Source organism: Antechinus flavipes, chromosome 1, assembly GCF_016432865.1.
Source record: "Antechinus flavipes isolate AdamAnt ecotype Samford, QLD, Australia chromosome 1, AdamAnt_v2, whole genome shotgun sequence".
Classification (NCBI taxonomy): Eukaryota; Metazoa; Chordata; class Mammalia; order Dasyuromorphia; family Dasyuridae; genus Antechinus; species Antechinus flavipes.
The window spans coordinates 709978467-709999518 of NC_067398.1; the positions used below are offsets into that span (position 1 = coordinate 709978467).

Genomic DNA, 21052 nt, shown 5'->3' on the forward strand with positions numbered 1-21052 from the left:
ATAGACAAATAAAAAGTCAAGATGGGGGTTCTATAGGGGACAAATAAGGGACAATAGAGAAGAGGTTTTATTGCTCCACGTTCCTTAGCTAGATATGCAGTTTTGAATAGATCCTGGACTCTGACCCATCACCTTCAAGCTCTACATCTATGATCCATGTCCTCAAGGGGCTTCCGATCTAAGAGGGAGGAAGACAAACATGTCCAAAGGCTTTCCAAAAGCCAAGTATGCTGGAGAGAAAGGCATGAATTCTGACAATTATTTTGGGAGGGTTTGAAGAAGGAGAGTTGATAGTACCATGAGAGCTCTCTTCAAATCCCAACACTTTGTCTCCTCCAATAGAATGCAAGTTCTTTGAAGTGCCTTTGAAGGCACGTGACAATGTTCTGCTTTGTTTTATTTTGTTTTGTATTCCTTCCCTGTTTTCTTCTTTCTTATTCTTTTTTTTTAATACAAGAAAATAATAAATAAAACAATTAAACAAATAACTACAACAACAACAAAAAGGAGTTGGTCTCCCCAAGTTGCCGTCTCCTACAGCAGCAGATTTGATTTTAGTTTCTAGTGTTGCCCTTTTAGAGAGCTCGTTTTGTATCCAACTCTGGACTCAACTTTGAAGAAGGGAATCGATAAGACAGAGTGAGTTCAGAGGAGGAGCTATGAAGGCGAAGGATCTCTCTGGTCCACAGCTTAGGAGGTTTGCTGGAAAACACTGCAAGTGTGTAGTCTGATGGTGAGAAGACTCCAGAGGAACATGGAAGACAGCCTCAATTATCTTAGGTTTGGCGTAGGAGGAGTAATCAGACCCGTTCTGCTCTGTCCCAGAGGGTTAGAGTCCAGCACGAAGGAAGGTGGAAGGTGCAAAGAGATAGGCTGGGGTTGCCAGAGTGGAAGGGGTTAGAGAGGGTGGGCTCACCCTTGTTGGAGGATTTCAAATAGAGACTGAATGACCATTTGCCAAAGATGTTGTTGGGGTCCCACTTGGACCAAATTAGCCTCTGGCCACCCTTCCAGCTTTGAGATGCTGGGAGTTTGATTCTTTAGTTATAAGTGAGGATAATGATGATGGTGGGCATTTTGAACTTTCCAGGAGAAGAGGGAAAGTAGGAAGGGAAGGAGGGAGGGAAGAAGGAAGGAAGGAGAAGAAGAGGGAAGGGATGAAGGGAGAAAGGAAGGGAAGGAAGAGGGAGGGAAAGAAGGGAGGAAGGAAAGAATGGAGGAAGGGAAGAAGAAAGGAAGGAAAAGGGAGAAAAAAGGAAAAAGGTAATAAAGAAGGAAGGAAGAGGGAGAGAAAGGAAGAAAGATAATAAAGAAGGAAGAAAAGGAGAAGGAGAAGGAGGGAGAAAGAAAGGAAGGAAGACAGGAAGGAAGAGAAGGAGGGAGAGAGGGAGACAAGAGAGGGAAGGATGGAGGGAAGTAGAAAGAAGAGGGAGGTAGGAAGCTAGGAAGGAAATGAGGGAAGGAGGGAAGTCAGTTTTTCCTTCCTGCTTTGCCATCCAATCCTAGCAGATGGGGGTGGGGAGACTTTACTTCCAAAGGTGCCACGGGGTGTGTCCCATGATTCCAAGAGGATGTTGCACAATTTCCTCAAACAAAGGTAAATCTGCTTTAATTAAAAATGCAATAGTTGCACACTTAGCCCATGTTCCTCAGCTGGGACTCTGGCCTGAGGTCTAACGGAAGCTGGAGGTGTTTCCCAGCCTCCTCCTTAGCAGCTTTGTACTTTAGTGTGTGGAGCCTCCCGACTCCTCCTCCCCTGAAGTCTGAGGGGCAGTTCAGGGAATCCTTTTTACCTGCTTAGTAGAAATCCTCCCAGATCCAAGGATCTCCTTGGGCTTCTTATAGTCTGTGGGACCTTGTACAAACTATGCTTCCTCCCTGGGCTTCAGTGTCCATCCAGAGGGACTGGATGAAATGCTCCTCAAGCTCATGAGACTAGAATCTGGAACACGGAAGGGCCTCGGAACCATCTAGTCCAGCCTCTCATTTTTACAGAATTGGAAGCCCAGCGTCCTGGCCAAGGAGGTCAAGGGCTTGACTCGGGAAACACAATAAGTAGCAAAGCCATAATTCAAAGCCGGGTTCTTGGATCCCAAATCCCAGCCTCTTTCAGCTTTACGGTGAGCCCTCAAACAGATACCCCCAGAAGCTTGTGCCTTTGTGAGGGGGTCTACCCAACAGATGGCATCATCCATATCTCCATATCCCCAGTAGAATTGGGGTGGGGGATTGCACTGTTGGATACTCAAAGAACAGAGTGTGGATTCCCAATCTGAACTCTGATGAGTATTTTTGACCTGCATAAATCACTTCACCTACAGGGCCTCAGTTTCTCCTCCTGTAAAATTAGACTAGATGCCCTCAATTTTAGAATTATGGTTCTACTGTGAAGAGTGATCTTTTTTGCATTTTGTGCCTGGTATACAGTAAGTACTTAGTATTTGTTGATTGATTGACAACCCTTTTTTTTTCTTTTTTAATTATTATTATAGCTTTTTATTTACAAGTTATATGCATGGGTAATTTTCAGCATTGACAATTGCAGATCCTTTTGTTCCAACTTTTTCCCTCCTTCCCCCCTCCCCCCTCCCCCAGATGGCAGGTTGACCAATAGCACGTTAAATATGTTAAAGTATAAATTAAATACAAAATAAGTATACGTGTCCTAACAGTTATTTTGCTGCACAAAAAGAATCGGACTCTGAAATAGTGCACAATTAGCCTGTGAAGGAAATCCAAAATGCAGGTGGACAAAAATAGAGGGATTGGGAATTCTATGTCGCGGTTCATATTTTGACAACCCTTCTGAGCTTCAGTTCTTCTCTTTGTAAAATGATAGTGTTGAATTAAATGACCTCTCCAGTCCCTTATTACCCCAAATCTAGGATCCTATAATCTTTTTTGGGAGGCGGGGGAGGGTTTCATTCTAGGATTCTATAATCTTATCAGCTAGGATTCACTTTGGTTTAGAGCAATGCTTTCTGGGTCATAGGCCCACTGAGCACTCATTGAAGCCTGTGGACCCCTGCTCTTGCCTACAATAAAATGCCCAGGATTATAAGGATAATCAGTTATACTGAACCCCAGACATCCAAATATTAAAAAAAACCAAGAAGATCCTGGACTCCAGGTTAAGGACTCCTGGCTCACAGGAAGGGGACAGTTGGGCAACGAGCGTCAGTGCGATCAGGATGACGGAGCTTGTCCCCCTCCCTTGCAACTCAATCACCAAATATGTCCATGCTATTCAGGCGCTCCTGCAGCCTGGGCAACGGCTGCCCCTGGAAGTATCTGTCTCCGGGCCAGCCTTGGAGCTGGCCCCGACTATTTTTAGGAATGATTTGTCAACTCAGCTGCTGCTGTTATCAGTCTGGGGTGTGGGGCCTGGGGCCGGGGGAGGGAGGAGAGGGAGCTGCTTGGGTTTTGCCACTTTCAGCCTCCTGCTTGCCCTGCCGTCTGTAGGATCCCTTAGCTGCTAATAGAGGCTCGGCCCGGTGCGTCCGTTCCCGGTACCCGAATCCCCGTGTGCTGCTTACTTGAGAAGGTACCTTCGTTCTTTATTGGGGGGGTGTGGACGTGGGACAATTTTCAGCTCCAAGTGGTATATTTTTGGGGGTCCCATTTGTCGGATTCCTGATTCAAGAGGAGGACTGGGGGCCTATTTTTAGATTCTCCCTTTTTGCTTCAGTCGCTTTAACTCTGTGGGCTTGCGGGGGAGAACACCGGGATAGGAAACAGTGGGGACCACTCATTCCGGGATAAATGCACTTCAGAACTGGTTATTTTCTTAGCTGTGTACAGTTTTTTTTTTTTTTTCCTCTGCCCTTTTGGAAATAATTGGACCACAAAGGAAAATTTCTTTTGAAAGGACAATTGAGTTCTTATGAGTCTGATCTAAGGGTCTTATAATTGTCCCCATTTTCACCCTCAAGGCTCAGTCTGTGATTTCTCCTTACCTAGTCCAGTAGGACTATAAAGTGTAAGTAAAATCATTTACCGAGACTAGTCTAAGCCCGGTTGGGCGCCAACACTAACTGGGTCTCTCAGCATTTTCCGATGATCCTAGGGCTCACTGGTGGCCTTTAAAATTCTGAGATCAGCTATTACTTCGAGTGGAGACTATAATATGGCAATGGCTACTCAGTAACTGCCCTGGAACCCATTGAAGGTCCCGTGGGAGAGTTCAGACGAACTTTTACCTGGAATTCCCTCCCAGACTCCGTCCCCTTGCTGCTGTCCTGCAGATAGAGCCTAGAAGGAGGATCACACAGGAGGCATCATGTCTGCCAAAGTTAGCTGCTGTCTACACTGGGACTGGAGGAGCTGGGGCTTGGAGCTCGGGGCTTGAACGGCACTTGTTCTGGGCCTAGAAGGGGGTGCTTTCCCCTGAGGAGTAGTTTAGAGAGCCTCTGGCCCCATTTGATGCGCCCTTAAATACTGGGAAGAGACAATGCTAAATTTGGACCTTTTTCTCACTTCCTAAAACTTCCACCTGAGGATTATGCAATGAGACCAAGTGAAGAACCAAGCAAAGTCCCCTTCTCCATTCTTTACAGGGAGAGGTTTGCGAATGTGTTGTGTGCGTGTTGTGTGTCGTACACGTGTGGTGGGAGTGCGAGGGGTGTGTATGTTTGTGGTATGTGGATGTTGTGTGGGGACGCTGGACTGGGAGTCCATACATTGTCAGACACGGTATTGGGTTTCTCTCTTTTTAATTTTTATTATCAGGCGTGACTTATGGGAGAGGGGAGGGATTTAACTGGGAATGAAGATAGAGGGGAAAAACTCTAATAATATAAATATTATTAAATATTAAATATCAATATTATTTTAAAAAAATGAACAGCCACAAAGTCAGTACAACGCAGGGCAAAGCAAGAGGCAAATGTGGTGTGTCATTTCATGGTTCTGAGTAGAGAGCAAGTTACTCTTCTTGAGTAACTTACTCAACCATCTTGAGTAAGAGAGCAAAAATGAGAGGAGATATAAGGGCTCAGCAGCCAAGGATGTTTGGTCTCTTGGGCCCTGTATGGCTCCGTTTTGAGCCATTATCAAAGGAGATAATATCTGTAAAGTGCTTAGTCTTCCCCCCATTCCTAGGATGTTCTCCTTCCTCTCCACTTAAAATCCCCAAGGTCCAGCTCAGCTCGGTCACCCCTTCTTATAGGACGCTTATCCTGAGACCTCCAGGGGTTGGGGCTCGAATCTCCCCCTAATTATTTTCGATTTGTATTTTCTGCTCTTTATTTTTCAGGTACTTTTGTATTTACTAAGATTTATGTACATAAATACATACACATACATATACATACATGTAGCTAGTAAGCATCCGGGGGCAGATTTGAACTCAGGTCTTCCTAATTTTACTTATATACATATGTCTGCGCATGTACATGCATGTGTATATATATATTCATGCATGTGCACATGGTATTTTGTACAATGTATATATCAGCACATAAAAATCGGTGAATATGTACATGTGTATGTTTATGTATGCATGTACACACACATATACCTGAACTCAGAAAACATGAATTCATACAAATGTGTTTTACACATACATATATACCCATACATAAACAACAAGCACATGCAAACACATGTCTATATGTGCATAGAAATACATACATACATACATATGCATAAAATACTGGATTCATAAAGACCTGAGTTTGCAATATGTTTCCACACATACATATATGCAAACATAAATATACACATACATATTTATACACATATATGCACATATGCATAAAGATACCTGAACTCACTTATACACACAAACATGCATAAAACATTCCTGTATTTATACACACATAAAACAAACAGTACACATAGGTATAGAACACATGTATGTATGTATGTATAGAACAATCTAAATTCACATACATGATAGTGTATATACATACAACATAGATGTATATGTATGCAACATATATATGTACATATGCAATACACACAAACATCTCTTCTACTATAAACACACATATAAAATATAAGTACAAATGAATAAATATATACACATACACACAAATTTCTATACACATGCATAGACACATACATACATGCACACACAACACACACCTACATGCACACACACAACACACATGTATTGTGAACATCTGTAAATACATACACATATACACATACATATATGTATATTTATCTCTACACATACACATATATACATACACACACAAATTCACCTTCCTCCAGCATTTGTATGCACACAAATATATGTCTGTGTTAACACACACACACACACACACATATATATATCAAAGTCATATACACATACACATATGTATATTTTTCTCTCTACACATACACACATAAAAATTGACCTTCCTTCAGCATTCGTATATACACAAATATGATATATGTCTGTGTTTACGCATGTATATGTATCCGTACGTACATGCATATATACAAATGTCTGAAGTCATATACACATACATTTATATGTACTCAGGAAGAACTTAATTCTAATTAGGTCTCAGACATTTACTCAGCGTATGACTCTGGGCATATCATTTAACCTCTGTTTATCTCCGATTCATCTTCTATAAAATGCAAAAAATAATAGCAGCTACTTCTCGGGGTTCTTGAGAAAATCAAATGTGATATTTGTAGAGTATTTGCCAACCTTAATGTGCTATAAATGTGCTATTATTGTTATTATTCCACGTTCTATTTCCCGAGAGAATCCATGTCCCTTGAGGACAAGAATCGTTCCCCTTTCCTGGTTTTTATCTCTAGAGCGGGCTCACCATGTTCAGATCACTAACGGGGTCTGCCCCTTGCCTACAACTGCCATCTTGGGTGTCTGTTTCCTTCTTGTAGAGTGTTTTGTGCAAAGATTCCACGGGCTTCCTCGACAGTTCTCCCTTCTATTTCTCACCTCGAGTTCTAACATTTTCTTCTTTATCGTGAAACAAAGACAAAAACCCTGTAATCTGGGATCTAGAAACCTAAATTCTGGTCTGAGTACCTTGCCACTGGATCCCTATTCAGTTACTTACACGGAATCTGATTTAAGTCTTTTCCCTCTCATTTGATCCCATGTGGCCATGGAAAATCTTCCCTGGTGCTCACTGCATCTTTTTTAAAAGCTTGATGACCCAAACTGGATATGATATTCCCTTCTGGGGTCTGACTAATGGGAGGTAGGCTTTACGAGACATGCCTTGGTCCAGGAGACTCATCTGTCTGCTTCTGTGGCATTTCACGTCGAGTCCAGAGGGACCAGAAATGTAAGAGATGTCCTTGGGCTACCAAGACAGAGACGTTGGTCATGGCTCCTTAAGGCCAAAACAGCCTCTCAATCCAATCCCCCATTCAGGTCATTCTGTGAAACAAGTGGCCTGTTGGTCTGAGTAGACCAAAACCAGCCATTTGATGAAATGAATTTATCAGTTATTAAGCAGCTGACCACTTATTGTGCTGCCATTACGAGCCTACAACACTCCATTGTTATTTGCGTGATTTCACGAGATTCCCTTTTCAACCCCCACCACTTACTCAAAAAGAATAGTATGTCAGACCTTTATTCTCTTTTTTAGATGTCAATGAATTTTTCATTGTTTGAAGAATTTGGGGGAGAATTTCCTGTTCTTTTTTTTTTGATTAAAACTTTTTATTTATAAAACATATGCATGGGTAATTTTTCAACATTGACCCTTGCAAAACCTTTTATTCAAAATCCCCCCCCCCCTTTCCCCTCATCTCCTCCCCTAGATGGCAGGTAGTCCAATACATGTTAAATATGTTAAAATACATGTTAAATTCAATATATGCATATTTATACAGTTATCTTGTTGTACAAGAAAAATCGGATGGAGAAAGGAAAAAAAAAAAAACCTGAGAAGGAAAACAAAATGCAAGCAAACAGCAACAGAAAGAGTGGAAAAGTTATGTTGTGATTCACAATCAATTCCCATAGTCCTCTCTCTGGGTGTAGATGGCTCTCTTCATCACTGAGCAATTGGAACTGGTGTGAATCATCTCATTGTTGAAGAGAGCCACGTCCATCAGAATTGATCATTGTATAGACTTGTTGTTGCCGTGTATAATGATCTCCTGGGAGAATTTCCTGTTCTTGCTTAAGATCAGTGGAGTACTGTCAAACCAGACTCGGGAACCCAAAACCACCAGATCTGAGAGGGGTCTTAGAACTTGTCTCATCTTTTATTCCTCCTTTCATGAAAGAGGGAGTCGAGTCCCAGAGAGTACTTTGGAATAGAGTCCCAGGTTGCTGGAGAATGAGTGACCACTGGTTGAAGTTGCTACGATCTCAGACAATGTAGCTTATTATCAGAGAGCTAATGACATACATTAAGGAGGCCTCAGGTTGGGGAAAGAACAGTCCCATTGCCTTAGCCAGACCTCTCCAGAATATCGTGTTTATTTTGGACACCACATTTGTAAAAAGGACATTGATCAGTTGGGGAGGTTCTCATGATCATGCCATCTAAAAATTAAAAGGAAAAACTGAGATTATTTAATCTGGAAAAATAAAAACGTGGAAGGGGGAGGATCATGCTAACGAACCCTCTGTCTGACTCTGGCCTAGTTACTGTGGCCAGTGGGTCTCGGTTTCCTGGATTGTAAAACAAAGTGTTTGGATTAGATGCTTCTGTGGTCCTTTCCAGCCCCAAACCCACGGCTCTGGTTCTATGAACATTTGAAAGGTTACAGTGTGGAAGAGGAATTGATTTTTTTTTTTGTTTGTTTGTTTTACTTGGGACCAGAAGGCTACTGAGAAGTGAATTTGGGTCTGAGTTTAGGGCAAACTTCCTGACAATGAGAGCTGTCTCAAAGTGGATCCGGTTTTCTTTTGAGGTAGTTGTTTCCCCATCCCTGGAAGTCTTCAAGCCCTTGTCAGGGGCACTGTAGAGGGGACTCTTGTTCAGGTCTGAGTGGGATAAGATGGCCCTGGGAAATCCCTTCCCACCAGAGATCCTGTGATTGTTTTTTCTAGCTCTGAGGCGTTTATAATAGATGATCCTAACACCAGACTGAGCTAGGGATGTAGTTAGGATGTTAATTGAATTGTAAACTCCAGCTTCTGCCTCTCCTAGCTTGAGGTCAGAGTGCCAAGGCAGGGCCTTTTTATTCCCTGGAAGGTTTGTTACTGAGGAGGAAGAGTGAGGTTCAGTTCTCCTTTGAACACAGGCAGCCCAGGAGGGGTTCATCATCTTACGGTGGCCCTAAGGTTGGGGCTGGCTCAGGCATCTAAGGGGAGTGGAGAGCTCTCTCACACATCGAGGAGGCTCAATGAGCCGGATCTGTGCTTGTGAAACCCACCTCCTTCAACACCCCCAGGCTCTGACTCACTCGGTGACTCCTGATTTTTTTTCATTCTAATTCTCATTGTGTTGTTGCCTGATATTTCATTACTGAAAGGAGAAGTCCCAGGCTGTGTAGGAGAAAATCCTCAGGAAACTGTCTCTGTCTCCTTGTCTCTTTTCATCTCTCTGTCTCTCTTCAGCTCTCTTCTTTCCTTCTGACTGTCTCTGTTTCTGTCTCTCCTCCTCCTTCTTCTCATCCTCCTTTCCCTTCCCCTTCCACCCCTTTCCTTCCCCTTTCCCGTTTCCTCCTCTTCCTCCTCCTCCTCTTCCTCTTCCTCCTCCTCCTCCTCCTTTCTCCTCTTCTTCCTCCTCTTCTTCCTCCTCCTCCCCTTCCTCCTCTTCCTTCTCCTCCTCCTTGTTCTCCTCTTTCTCCTCCTCCTCCTCCTCTTTGTTTCTCTCTTTTCTCTCTGTCTCTGTCTGTCTGTCTCTCTTCCCTCCCCCTTCTCCTCTCCCCTCCCCCCCTACATATACAGCCTGCAAGAGATCCTTAGGCAGGGTTTGGTGCAGCGGCCTCTGGGCCTTCCAAAGTCTCCTCTGTATCTTACATGTGTCTACACTACTGTGCAATAGTGTGATGTGCACCGGATTTGGACTTAAAGGACCGAGTTTGAATTCAAGTTCAGCCACTTCCTACCTGGGTCACTTTGGACAGATTTCATGGCTTCTGTGCCTCAGTTTCCTTCTCTGTTAATTGAGGGAGCTGCACAGGTGAGGTCAGGGGTCCTTTCATCTCGGAGTCCTCACTTCTACTGTTGGGCCCCGGAGTGGGCAAGACTTCTAATTCAATGGAACAAGGGGTGAAGGAGGGGCAGATTTTTATCTCAACAAGACACATCAATGCTCCTCCTGCTTGTCATTCTCAAGCATTTATTAAGTGCCTATTGTCTGCACTAGGCACTATGCTAAGTGTACCATGTACACGAAGACCAAAATAAAAGTCCCTACCGGCAGGAAGCACGTGTTCTAATGGGGGAAACGCCTCCAAATATGAAGAAAATTTCAAAATGTGAGCAAGATGAGATCAGTATTGGGGAGCAGCACCAGGAGCCGGGGAAATCGGGACAGATTTGAACTGGGCTTCAAAGGAGACCAGAGGAGACTGGGGGCAGCCAGGCCCGGAGAGTGTGGATGAGCGGTGGCCGGGATGCAGAGGGAATGAAGGGAAGGAAGTCTCTAAGAAGCTAGGATTCAAACTGCAAAGGGATTTAAATATCAGCCAACGGTTTTTGTGGTTCATCTTAGAAGAGGCAATAGGGAGCTAGGGAGGGTGTTTGAGCAAGGGAGTGACAGGAGACTGGGTCCCCCCAAAATCTTCCTCTGCTTGATAGAACCCGGCAGATTTGGGGAGCCCTGAGGGAATCTGGGCTGGACCCACATAGGGCGAAGTCGGTGTTTACTGAAGACTAAAACGCCTGGATCCGGGCTTTTATTTTATTTTTCCATAGGGATGTTTTCTACAGGGCGCTTCTTCCCTGCCCCCTGGCTCTGCCTTCTCCCGTGCCCGCGTCCTGCGTCTGCGACAGGTTCATTGTAACCTTGTCAGTGCTTTGCTTCGTTCCGGGCCGGGAGCGCCGGCCCCGAGTCCAGCCGCCTTCCTGGTCCTAGGGGGCACTGGGAGGAGGGAGAGGGAGGAGGGAGGCAGCCCGCAGGCCCGGAGAGGCCGCCCTGTCCCAAGTTTGCCGTCCTCCCGCGGCCCTCAGCGCCGCTTCTAGCAAAGATGGGCGGGGCCTGAGGGACGCGGAGCCCGCTGAGGGCAGCCGGGAAGCTGCCGGGCAATCTTGGCCCGGGCGGCTGGAGGAGGGGCGGGGGAGGGGAGCTGCCCCGTCAGAATCTATTCATAACCTGTGCGTGTCTCCCCAAATCGTGTCACGGGCCTATTCCGGCCGTGAGTCACCGAGGAGGACTCTGCTTTGGCCCTGAGGGATGCGCCCGGCGGGGGGGTGGGCGGATTCCCTGCCGCTCCCTCCCTCTCCTCCCTACTCCCTCCCTCTTCCTAGACGTTCGGCTCCTCCTCCTCCCTCCCTCTCCCTCTCCCCCTCTCAGGATGCTCAGCTCCCCCTCCTCCCTTCTTCTCTCCCTCTTCCTAGATGCTCGCTTCCCCTCCACCTTTCTCCTCTTCCTCCTCCCTTCTCCCTCCCCCTCCTCTCCTCTTGTCCCTACTCCTCCCCAGGTGCTCGCTCCCCCTCCTCCCTTCTTCTCTCCCTCTTCCTAGATGCTCGCTTCCCCCTTCCCCCTTCTCCTCCTCCTCCTCCTCCTCCTCCTTTCCCCCTCCCACTCCTCTCTTATCCCTCCTCCTCCCCAGGTGCTCGCTTCCCCCTTCCCCCTCCTCCTCCTCCTCCTTTCCTCCTCCCACTCCTCTCTTATCCCTCCTCCTCCCCAGATGCTCGGCTCCCCCTCCTCCCTTCTTCTCCCTCCCTCTCCCCAGATTCTGGGCTCCTTCTCCTCCCTTCTTCCCCTCCCCAGATGCTCGGCTCCCTCCCCCTCTCCTCCCCGCCCCTGACAAAGCGCAGGACGTCCACAGCCCCGACCTCCCGGAGTGTACCAGAAAGGCCACTTTTCACTCATCTTCAAAGGGAATCCCTGCAAAGTTGGGATTTGTTGGACCCGAGACGCCGCCTAGTGGCCTTTCCGAAAATTCTAAGTAAACATCTGCTACCTCTATTAGTTAATGAACCAGTAAACATGGATTAAGCGCCCCTCTGCCCCGTGTAGCTCTGTGCTAGGGTTGGGAATGAATTTAAACAAATAAACAAAAGTGAAATAATCCTTGCCTTCCAGGAACATACATTCTTGGGGGAGGGGAGACACAAAGCGATTTGGGGGAGCTGGGGCACTGATTGTGAGATGAAGTCGAGGGAAAGGGAGTGAACTCATAGTAAGTGCCTACTGTGTGCCAGGCACTGTGCTAAGTACTTTACAAATACTATCTTATTAGTGCTCACAACAGTCCTGCTACTATTTTTATCCCCATTTAACAGATAGGCAAACTGAGCCATACAGGAGGTACTTGCCCAGAATGAGGTATCTAGTAGGCATCTGAGGCGGTATTTGAACTCAGATCTCCCGGGATCCCACATCCGCTGCTTCAGGTAGCTGTTGTTATCAAAATGATCTTCCTAAAGCCTGGGTCAGATCTTCTTGATGCTGTGGGTCGAGTATTGGGCCTCTAGTCAGTGAGATCAGTTTGCCTCTTTCCTTATCTGTAAAATGGGGATAATAACAGCATCTGTTCCTGAGGGCTATTGTGAAGGTCAAATGAGATAAAAATTGTAAAATATCTTGCACATCTGTGGCTGTTCAATCATTTCGATGGAATCTTGTTCTTTGTGAATCTATTTTGGGGATTTCCTGGCAAAGATACTGGAGCCATTGGTCATTTCCTTCTCCAGTTCATTTTGCAGATGGGGAAACTGAGGCAAACAGGGTAAAGTGTTGCCCAGGGTTTTAACTAGGGTTTGAACCCAGATCTGACTCAAGACCTGGCGCTCTCTCCATCACTTCATTTAACTGCCCTACTTTGCACCTGGCTCAAGAAGCTACAATGGCTCCCCATTTATGTGTATGTATGTGTGTGCATGTGTGTGTGTGTGTGTGTGTATGAGTGTGAGTGTGTGTGTGAGTGTGAGTGTGTGTATGAGTGTGAGTGTGTGTGTGAGAGTGTGAATGTGTGTGAGTGTGAATGTGTGTGTGTGTATGTGAGTGTGAGTGTGTGTGTGAGTGGTGTGTGTGTGAGTGTGTGTGTGAGTGTGTGAGAGTGTGTGTGTGTGAGTGTGAGTGTGTGAGTGTGTGTGAGTGTGAGTTTGAGTGTGTGAGAGTGTGTGTGTGTGAGTGTGAGTGAGTATGTGAGTGTGAGTGTGTGTGTGTATTTACACGAGTACCTACAGCAGATCATCTGGTAGGGCTAGTGATATTGAAAAGATGCTGCCTGTCACCAGCCGGAAGTCAGGAGGACCTGAATTCAAATCTGACTCAGACACTTAACTCTTACTAGCTGTGTGGCCCTCACCTCGCTCAAGTGAGTCACTCAATTCAGATGCCTCACCAGCAACAATACCAAAAATAAAAGCTGACACGTGGGTAGGTTTGTTTTACTCTCTCTAAGCCCTAGAGCTGCAGAGCTAGAGGGGCCCTCGGCACAAATCACTTCCATCTCTTCTCCACCGGATAACGGGACGTTCCTGGAACCACCGGCTTTGGCCTTGAGAGGGGACTTCCGTTCTAATGGGGGAGAAGGATGGGGGAGTGGCCAGCGTCCGCCGGCCACCGGATGCCCCCTCCCCATTCCAGTTCTCCTCGATATGTTGCCTTCTCCTATTCAAAGGAGGCCCCGAAGGCCCAAGTCCGCCTTTGGCTCCGAACCCCTAGCACTCAGCACAGCCTTTAATACCCGCTCATGCTGCCTGTCTCTCTGCGATGACTAAAAAAGCTCCAGAGACATCGTTTCTGGCCATTGAATCATTTTATTAATAAAGCCAGTAGGCTATTAATAACAGCACGGTCGTTGGGTCGTCTCCCTGAAGCCAGAGACCCCCGTGGGCTTGCAGGTTAGATAGATCCGTGGAAGAGAAGGTTTCTGAGGGATGGAAATCCACTCACATTAGTTAACCCAGTGGGAGGTATAGGCTAGAGTAAAATAAAGGTCTTGGAGTATCTATCTACCTATCTATCTATCTACCTACCTACCTACCAACTACATTCCTTCCTTCCTTCCTCTCTCCCTTCCTTCCTTCCTTCCTTCCTTCCTTCCTTCCTTCCTTCCTTCCTTCCTTCCTTCTCCCCATCCCTCCCTTCCTCCTTCCTTCCTCCCTCCCTCCCTCCCTTCTTTCCTTCCTCCTTCCTCCCTCCCTTCCTTCCTTCCTTCTCCCCATCCCTCCCTTCTTCCTTCCTTCCTTCCTTCCTTCCTTCCTTCCTTCCTTCCTTCCTTCCTTCCTTCCTTCCTTCCTTCCTTCCTTCCTTCTTTCCTTCCTTCCTTCTCCCCATCCCTCCCTTCCTCCCTCCCTCCCTCCCTGCTCTCTCCTTCTCTCCCTCCCTCCTCCCTCCCTCCTCCCTCCCTTCCTTCCTTCCTTCCTTCTCCCCATCCCTCCCTTCTTCCTTCCTTCTTTCCTTCCTTCCTTTTTCCCATCCTCTCTCCCTCCCTCTTTACCTCCTATTTTCCTCCCTTTCTTCTCCCTCCTTCCTTCCTTCCTTCCTTCCTTCCTTCCTTCCTTCCTTCCTTCCTTCCTTCCTTCCTTCCTTCCTTCCTTCCTTTTTTCCATCCTCCCTCCCTCCCTCTTTCCCTCCTATTTTCCTCCTTCTTTCCCTCCTTTTCCCCTCCCTCCCTGCTCTCTCCTTCTCTCCCTCCCTTCTCCCCCTCTTCCCCTCCTTCCCCCCATCCATCCTCCCATCCATCTCTCTAGATCTCTGACCTCCAGTGTGGGTTTGAGGCATCAGCCGAGCAGAGTGCAGTGGGAGCGCCTTCTGCCTCCTTATTAATAACCTCTCTCTCTTCTCTCCCTTCCCTTGTGGTCTCCACGTGTGTCTAGTCCCAGGGACAGTCTGGTCGATGTCTCCTCTGTGTCCATAAAGCCTCATTGCGTGTTGTCTCGTGTGGACCCATCTCATCTCATCTCACCCGCCTGCTTCACCATGGCCATCTCATCACGCCTCGCCCTGTGGGAGCAAAAGGAAAGTCTCACCCTGCCCGGTGGGCACTGCCCCGTGGGCAGGCCCTGCTCTTGGACCTCTCCGGCCGCTAGAACCTCTCCCGCTGGACCCAGGGCCCCGGGGCCCTCTGCCTTTGCCCCCTTTTTGAAAACATGTCTCACAGTGATAGGAAAATGCTTCCCCTCGCCCCTTCTCACTGCTGCTTTGTGTTTTCTCTTCAGTCCTCTGAGGGGGCGGGCAGACAATCCCGAGGTCAGAGAGGACCCCTCTCTCGCTCTGGCTGCCCCCTCCGTCCTCTCCTCACTCATTCCCACTGCCTGCAGAAGTTGGCCAGAAATAAGAGATGTGGCCGATACGGGTAACAGTGTCTGGGAGGTGTGGCCGGTATGGAGAGAGTCCCGTAGTTGGGGCTCCAGATCCATCTCTGGTTTGTCTGCCATTTACTCACCTTATCACAGCCTCATTTACAGATGAGGAAACTGAGACTTAGGGACATGAAGGAGGGACCGGTCTCAGCTTTGCCCCCGATTCCTTCCCACGTTCTCATCACCATGGAGCCCAGGCCACCTCCCCAGGCCGAGACCTCATTTGGCAGCAGCATTTGTGGGCTGAGGCAATCGTGGGGAGGCAGGTTAAAAAACCCTAATGAAAAGGATGAGATTTTACTTAATTTCAGTTACACTTGTGACCAAGGATGATGGGAGCTTCCCACCCGACACTCGGATTCATTTCCCCTCGTGTGTATATGGTAGATTGGCTGATGCCTTCTGGCTAGAGTTTCTCAGTCCCCCTTGATGTCTAGTCCAGCAAACACTGGAGACACAAGCAGCTCTGGTTCTGGAGTCTTAGGCTCTGGGTTCAAATCCTGTCCCAGAAGCCTTGAGTCCAATTGATCTGCCAGGTACTAGCTATGTCATCTCCGGTAAGACGTGTCCCTGACCCTCACGAAGGCAGGATCCTGCAGGTCAGATTGCGGGTACAGAACCGTCCAGTGTCCAAAGAACCATGTGCTCCATTCTCCTATGTGATGTGTCCAGGGAGGGATTAGATTGCAAGCTAATATTTAAGGTTTGCGAAGGATTTGCATTCTCCTAGGTCAAATGAGATAACGTACAAAGAGAATGGCAAATGTAGGGAAGGAAGCCTTGCTTAGAACCTGTGCAAAATCAGGAAAACATTCAGCTCTTCTGGGCCTCTGAAATGAGGGAGTAGGATTAGAGGGCCTTTAAATTCCCACTGGCTCTGAATCTATGGCCCTTACAATATTATTTAAAGGAAACCATTATTTAATAATTCATTATAATTATAAAATTGCAATCATTTAATATTCACGGCAGAAATTATTTAATATGTGTAATATTCAACTCATTCAGTGTTCATAATGAACATTCAACTTGTTTGATAAATGTTTACTATTTATAATAATTATTAAAATAATCTAATAAATACTTATAATAAATGCTTAAATTATTCAACAAATAAGTGATATTTCTAATAAACATTTAAATTATTCGATTCTAAAATTTATTTATTTAATTATTCGATTACAAAATTTATTTAAAATTAAATTTAAAATATTCGACAAATATTTATTTATTACTTAAATATTTAGAAACTACTTACAATAAATTTAAAATTATTTGATGAATATTTAATATTTATAATGAATATTAACCTGTTCAATAAATCTTTATAAATGCTTACATTATTTAAAAACATTTGTAACAAATAATTTATTTGATAAGTATTTAAAAATTACTGAGAAAATATTTACCAAAAAATTAAAAATATTTGATGAATATTTAATATCTATAATGAATATTAACCTGTTCAACATATATTTACAAATGCTTACACTATTTAGAAAACAGTTATAATAAATATTTCAATAAAATTGCAAATAAAATAAAATCGAAAAATAAAATATTTGATAAATATTTATAACAAACACTTGAATTATTTAGAAAACATGTGTAAAAATGGAAAATTATTTAATATTTATAGTAAACATTTTTATTCAATAAATATTTATAAATATTTACATTATGTAGAAAACATTTATAATAAATGTTTAAATTAAATTTTAAATTAAAAATAAATAAATCGATATTTGAGAAATATTTATGACAAATGCTTACATTATTTAGAAAACATTTATAATAAATTTAAAATTATTTAATATTTTTTAGTAAACATCGAACTTATTCAATAAATATTTATAAATGCTTACATTATTTAGAAACCATTTATAATAGATATTTAAATTACTTGATAAATATTTATAATTTTATATAAATAAGTATATAAATATATATTATAATATAATAATATATATTATGTTAAAATTATACATTATTTATATATTTATTTGTATTTATATATATCGATATATAATTATACAAATATATAAATAAATTATTTAGAAAATATGTATAAGAAGCATTTAATTATCTAATGATTCTTTAATAAATAATATTCTATTATCACTTAATAACATTTAAATAGGGTTGTAAAGAATCCCTTTTTTACAGAGGAGAATAATGTCCCACCTCTATTAGGTTCCAAGGGGAGGATTCAAACTCACCTCTTCCTGACTCCAAATCCAGTGCTGGCTCTATTCCGTGGGGCTTAGATTTACTAAGGAGGCAGGGGAAGGGCGAAGGGCGTCCATCCACTTGGCCATCTTGGCCAGGGATTTCCATCGTCTTGCATCATGCTGGAAGACGCTCCCCCTCTGCCTAAGTCTCCCGCTCCCTGTTCTGTGATAACCTTCCCTACATGCCCCTGTTCATGTATGTCCGCCGCCTGCCCCTTCACTCTGGCTTCACGGTGGGCTTGGTTCTTTTGGGGTCACCGCTGGGATCTTACCTCTCTTCTCTTTTTATAAAACAGATCAGGGAAGAGGACAAAAGCCCCCCGCCCTCCTCGCCACCTCCCCTTTTCTCTGTAATTCCGGGGGGCTTCATCAGACAACTGGTTCGAGAAACAGAAAAAGAATCCAAGGAAGCGAAACGGAAAAAACAGACGTTGGTCAACTCCCAAGAACAGACGGTAAGTCATCCAGCCCCCCCAGGCCAACAAGCTACATTTCTGCCTTTAAAACATGTTTTATGACGACTCCACTCATGGAACCTTGTTACAAAGGAAAAAGTTAGACATAAGCGAACGACCCGATGAGTTTGTCTGACAGTGAATGCAGCCCCATTCTGCCAAGGAGCCGTTGCTGTTCAGTCATTTCTGACTCTTCGTGACCTCATTTGGGGTTTTCTTGGCCAAAATACTGGAATGTTTTGCCATTTCCTTCTTTAACTCACTTACAGATGAGGAAACTGAGGCAAACAGGGGAAGTGACTTGTTCAGGGTCACTCACCTAGTGATCTCCCTCAATGGCTTCCTCATTTCTCTCCCTGATTCCAGCCTCTCCCATCTCTAATTCATCCTCCCTACCAGGCACTGATTTAATATTCCTGAATAGTTGCTCTGATCCATTTATTCCCCTGCTCCAAAACCTCCAATGGCTCCCTATTACCTGGAGGGATTGGGAATTGGAACTCAGGAAGATGACTTCCTGACTCCTCCCTAGCAAGGGGAGGGAAGTCTCTTTTATCATCCCTAACTCATAATTCAGTAGCAATTTGCTCATCTGTATAATGGGGCTATTCCTCAAGACTAAGGTGACGAAAACTATTTAGCAGTGGTTCCAATCTGGGCTCCAGAAGCCCGTAGACAAAAGGTTCATGAGCACATCTGGGAACCAAACATGATCATTATGTATTTTTTTCAAGGAACAGATATTAATAGTATTGCCACTTTCATGTTGAGGAAGTTGGAAATCTCTGAAATGAATGCAGCAGCAGGGGGGCAGAGGAAAGTGCTCCCATCTCTGTCGTTGCTGTCGATGTGATCTCGGCCGAGTCGCATGGCCTTGAGACTCGGTTTCCCCATTTAGAAAATGAGATGGTTGGGATCTAGATCTTTCAGATCTAACTCTATTTTCCTGAAGGGGATTGACAGCACTGGAAACTGTTGCTATAAGGTTATAGAAATGTGAGCTGTAACTGAAAAATCTTCCTTCACAACGCTGAGCTGGTCAGGTATTGTTATCCCCATTTTACAGATGGGAAGACAGAGCTAGGATCGAACTTGCCTGCCCGTTTGGACTGTTTGCCTGAGTGCTGTGTCTACTTAGCGTAAGAGTCCTCCATTGGGGACTGGAGAAATTTGGCACTGCCCCACCCCCACCCCTGCCGAGGTGCTTGTCCAGGAGCTGAGCTCTCCGGGTGCAGACGGGAAACAACTGGCCAGGAAGGCAGCTGGGAGGCTGACACAGGATCCCGTGGAGCCTCGGCTCCCTCCTCCCAGCTGTTGAGCAGAGTAGTGGGTGGGGGGCGGTTGGAATGACTCGGGGGTTCCCTCTGACTCCTCATGGTCTGCAATGCCCAGAAAAGGAAACCCTAGCCAACTTCTCCCGAGCCTCAGTTTCCCCTTCTGTAAAGTGGGAGCCATACGTTGTATTTTGATTTAAGGATAAAGGAAGATAATAGATGTAAAGCACTTGACTCACTTAAAGCCTAGGAAAGGTCAGAAATAATCAATGTTTAGTTTAATTCAAAAGGAACCAGACAAGAGTCGGCTACGCAAGGGCACGGAAGGCTTCCTCAGTGCTTCCGTAGGAGGAACCCCTGGTGTGGGAAAATCTCTCCGCCAACGCAGATCCCGACAGTCTGGGACTCAGTAGGTCGGGCTTGGGGAGCTGCCTGATCCTTAGGAAGGCCAAATGATCGGCTAGAGATTCGCAGCCAGTCCGGGGCTGCGCCGGTATCGGGAGCCATGTTTTTGTGACCCAAGCCCGCATCCACGCAGAGCCAGGACTTTCCCCCGCGCTCTAAGGCAGCCTGGGCGCCGTCGGGCACAAAGCCCCAAGGTTGGAGTCAAAAAGACTCGTTCTTGTGAGTTCAAATCCAGGCTCAGCTATTTCCTCGCTGGGGGGTCCTGGCCAGGGCGCATGACCCCGCCTGCCTCAGTTTCCTCCTCTGTAAAATGAAGCGGAGAAGGAAGCGCCGAAGCCTCCAAGAGAGCCCCAAAGGGGGTCGCGCTGAAGGAGAGCAGACGTAAAATGTCAGGGCTGGGGGGGCTTCCCTCTGCGCAAACCCACCGGCGTGAATGTTCGGAAAGGCCCCAGAGCACGCCCCTGGAAGTCTAGTCCTGCTCAGGTAAGATACCGGGAAACTCTGGGCAAATCACTTGCCCTCCTGGGGGAAATAGCGGTAACAACGGCTAGAATAGGGAGGTCAGCGCTTTCAGGCTGGCAGAGCACTGGAAGGCGGGTGCAGCTTTTATTCCCATTTTACAGACGAGGAAGCCGAGGCACAGAGAGGGAGCATTTAAAAAGGAGGACCCCAGAACAGCTTTCCATAGTCTTGGGTTAGATGGCTGCCATGTTGTCAGTAAGGACCCGGCCGCTAGGGGGCGGGAGAGAGGTGGAGGACTTGGCGCCTGGCCCGGTGTGTGGGGGTGGGGTGGGGGTGTGGAGGGAGGGGGAGGAGCCAGGGATTCTCTGACCCGGGGGTGACTGGGAGGATGTGTGCTCCGCGTGCCCGGGTCAGTCCCACACAACTGCTCCCGCAGCTGGGAGCTTCGGGACAAACGCCGGACGACAGCTGCCCCGGGGGGGGGGGGGGGGGAGGGGAGACGGACGGCCTCGGAGGACGGAGGCAGGAGTGGGGGGAGGGGCGGCTCTCCGCAGCCGCAGAGCCCCCCGAAGGAGCTTGAGCGCCCGCGGGGCCGAGCCCGCCAGCAGAGGCCGGGGGGGAAGGGGGGGGGTCCGAGGGCGCACTCCCGGACGGGGTCGGGGGAGGGGGCTTTCCGTTTGGAGCCTGATCCCATGATCCATGACAGCAGCTGGCTGGTCTGCCCCTGGGCCGAGGGCGGGCTGGGGGGAGGGGCAGCCGCGGGGCCGTTTCTGCCAGTCCGGACACGACCGGTCCGAGCCGAGCGGGTCACGGGGCTCACTCAGGGCCCAGAACCGAGGCTCGGGAATGCCGGAGCGCAGGGCC

At 46.3% G+C, this 21052-nt stretch overlaps 1 protein-coding gene across 1 annotated transcript in view; it reads left to right on the forward strand.

The window, feature by feature from the left end:
* Positions 1-3413: 3413 nt before the first annotated feature.
* The window catches only part of MYO18B (myosin XVIIIB), a 335406-nt gene continuing 317767 nt past the window's right edge, over positions 3414-21052 (forward strand). The window contains 3 exon segments of the mRNA XM_051973021.1: positions 3414-3544; positions 14876-15015; positions 17887-18047. Coding sequence (XP_051828981.1) covers positions 14979-15015; positions 17887-18047 — 198 coding nt within the window. The 5' untranslated portion in view covers positions 3414-3544; positions 14876-14978.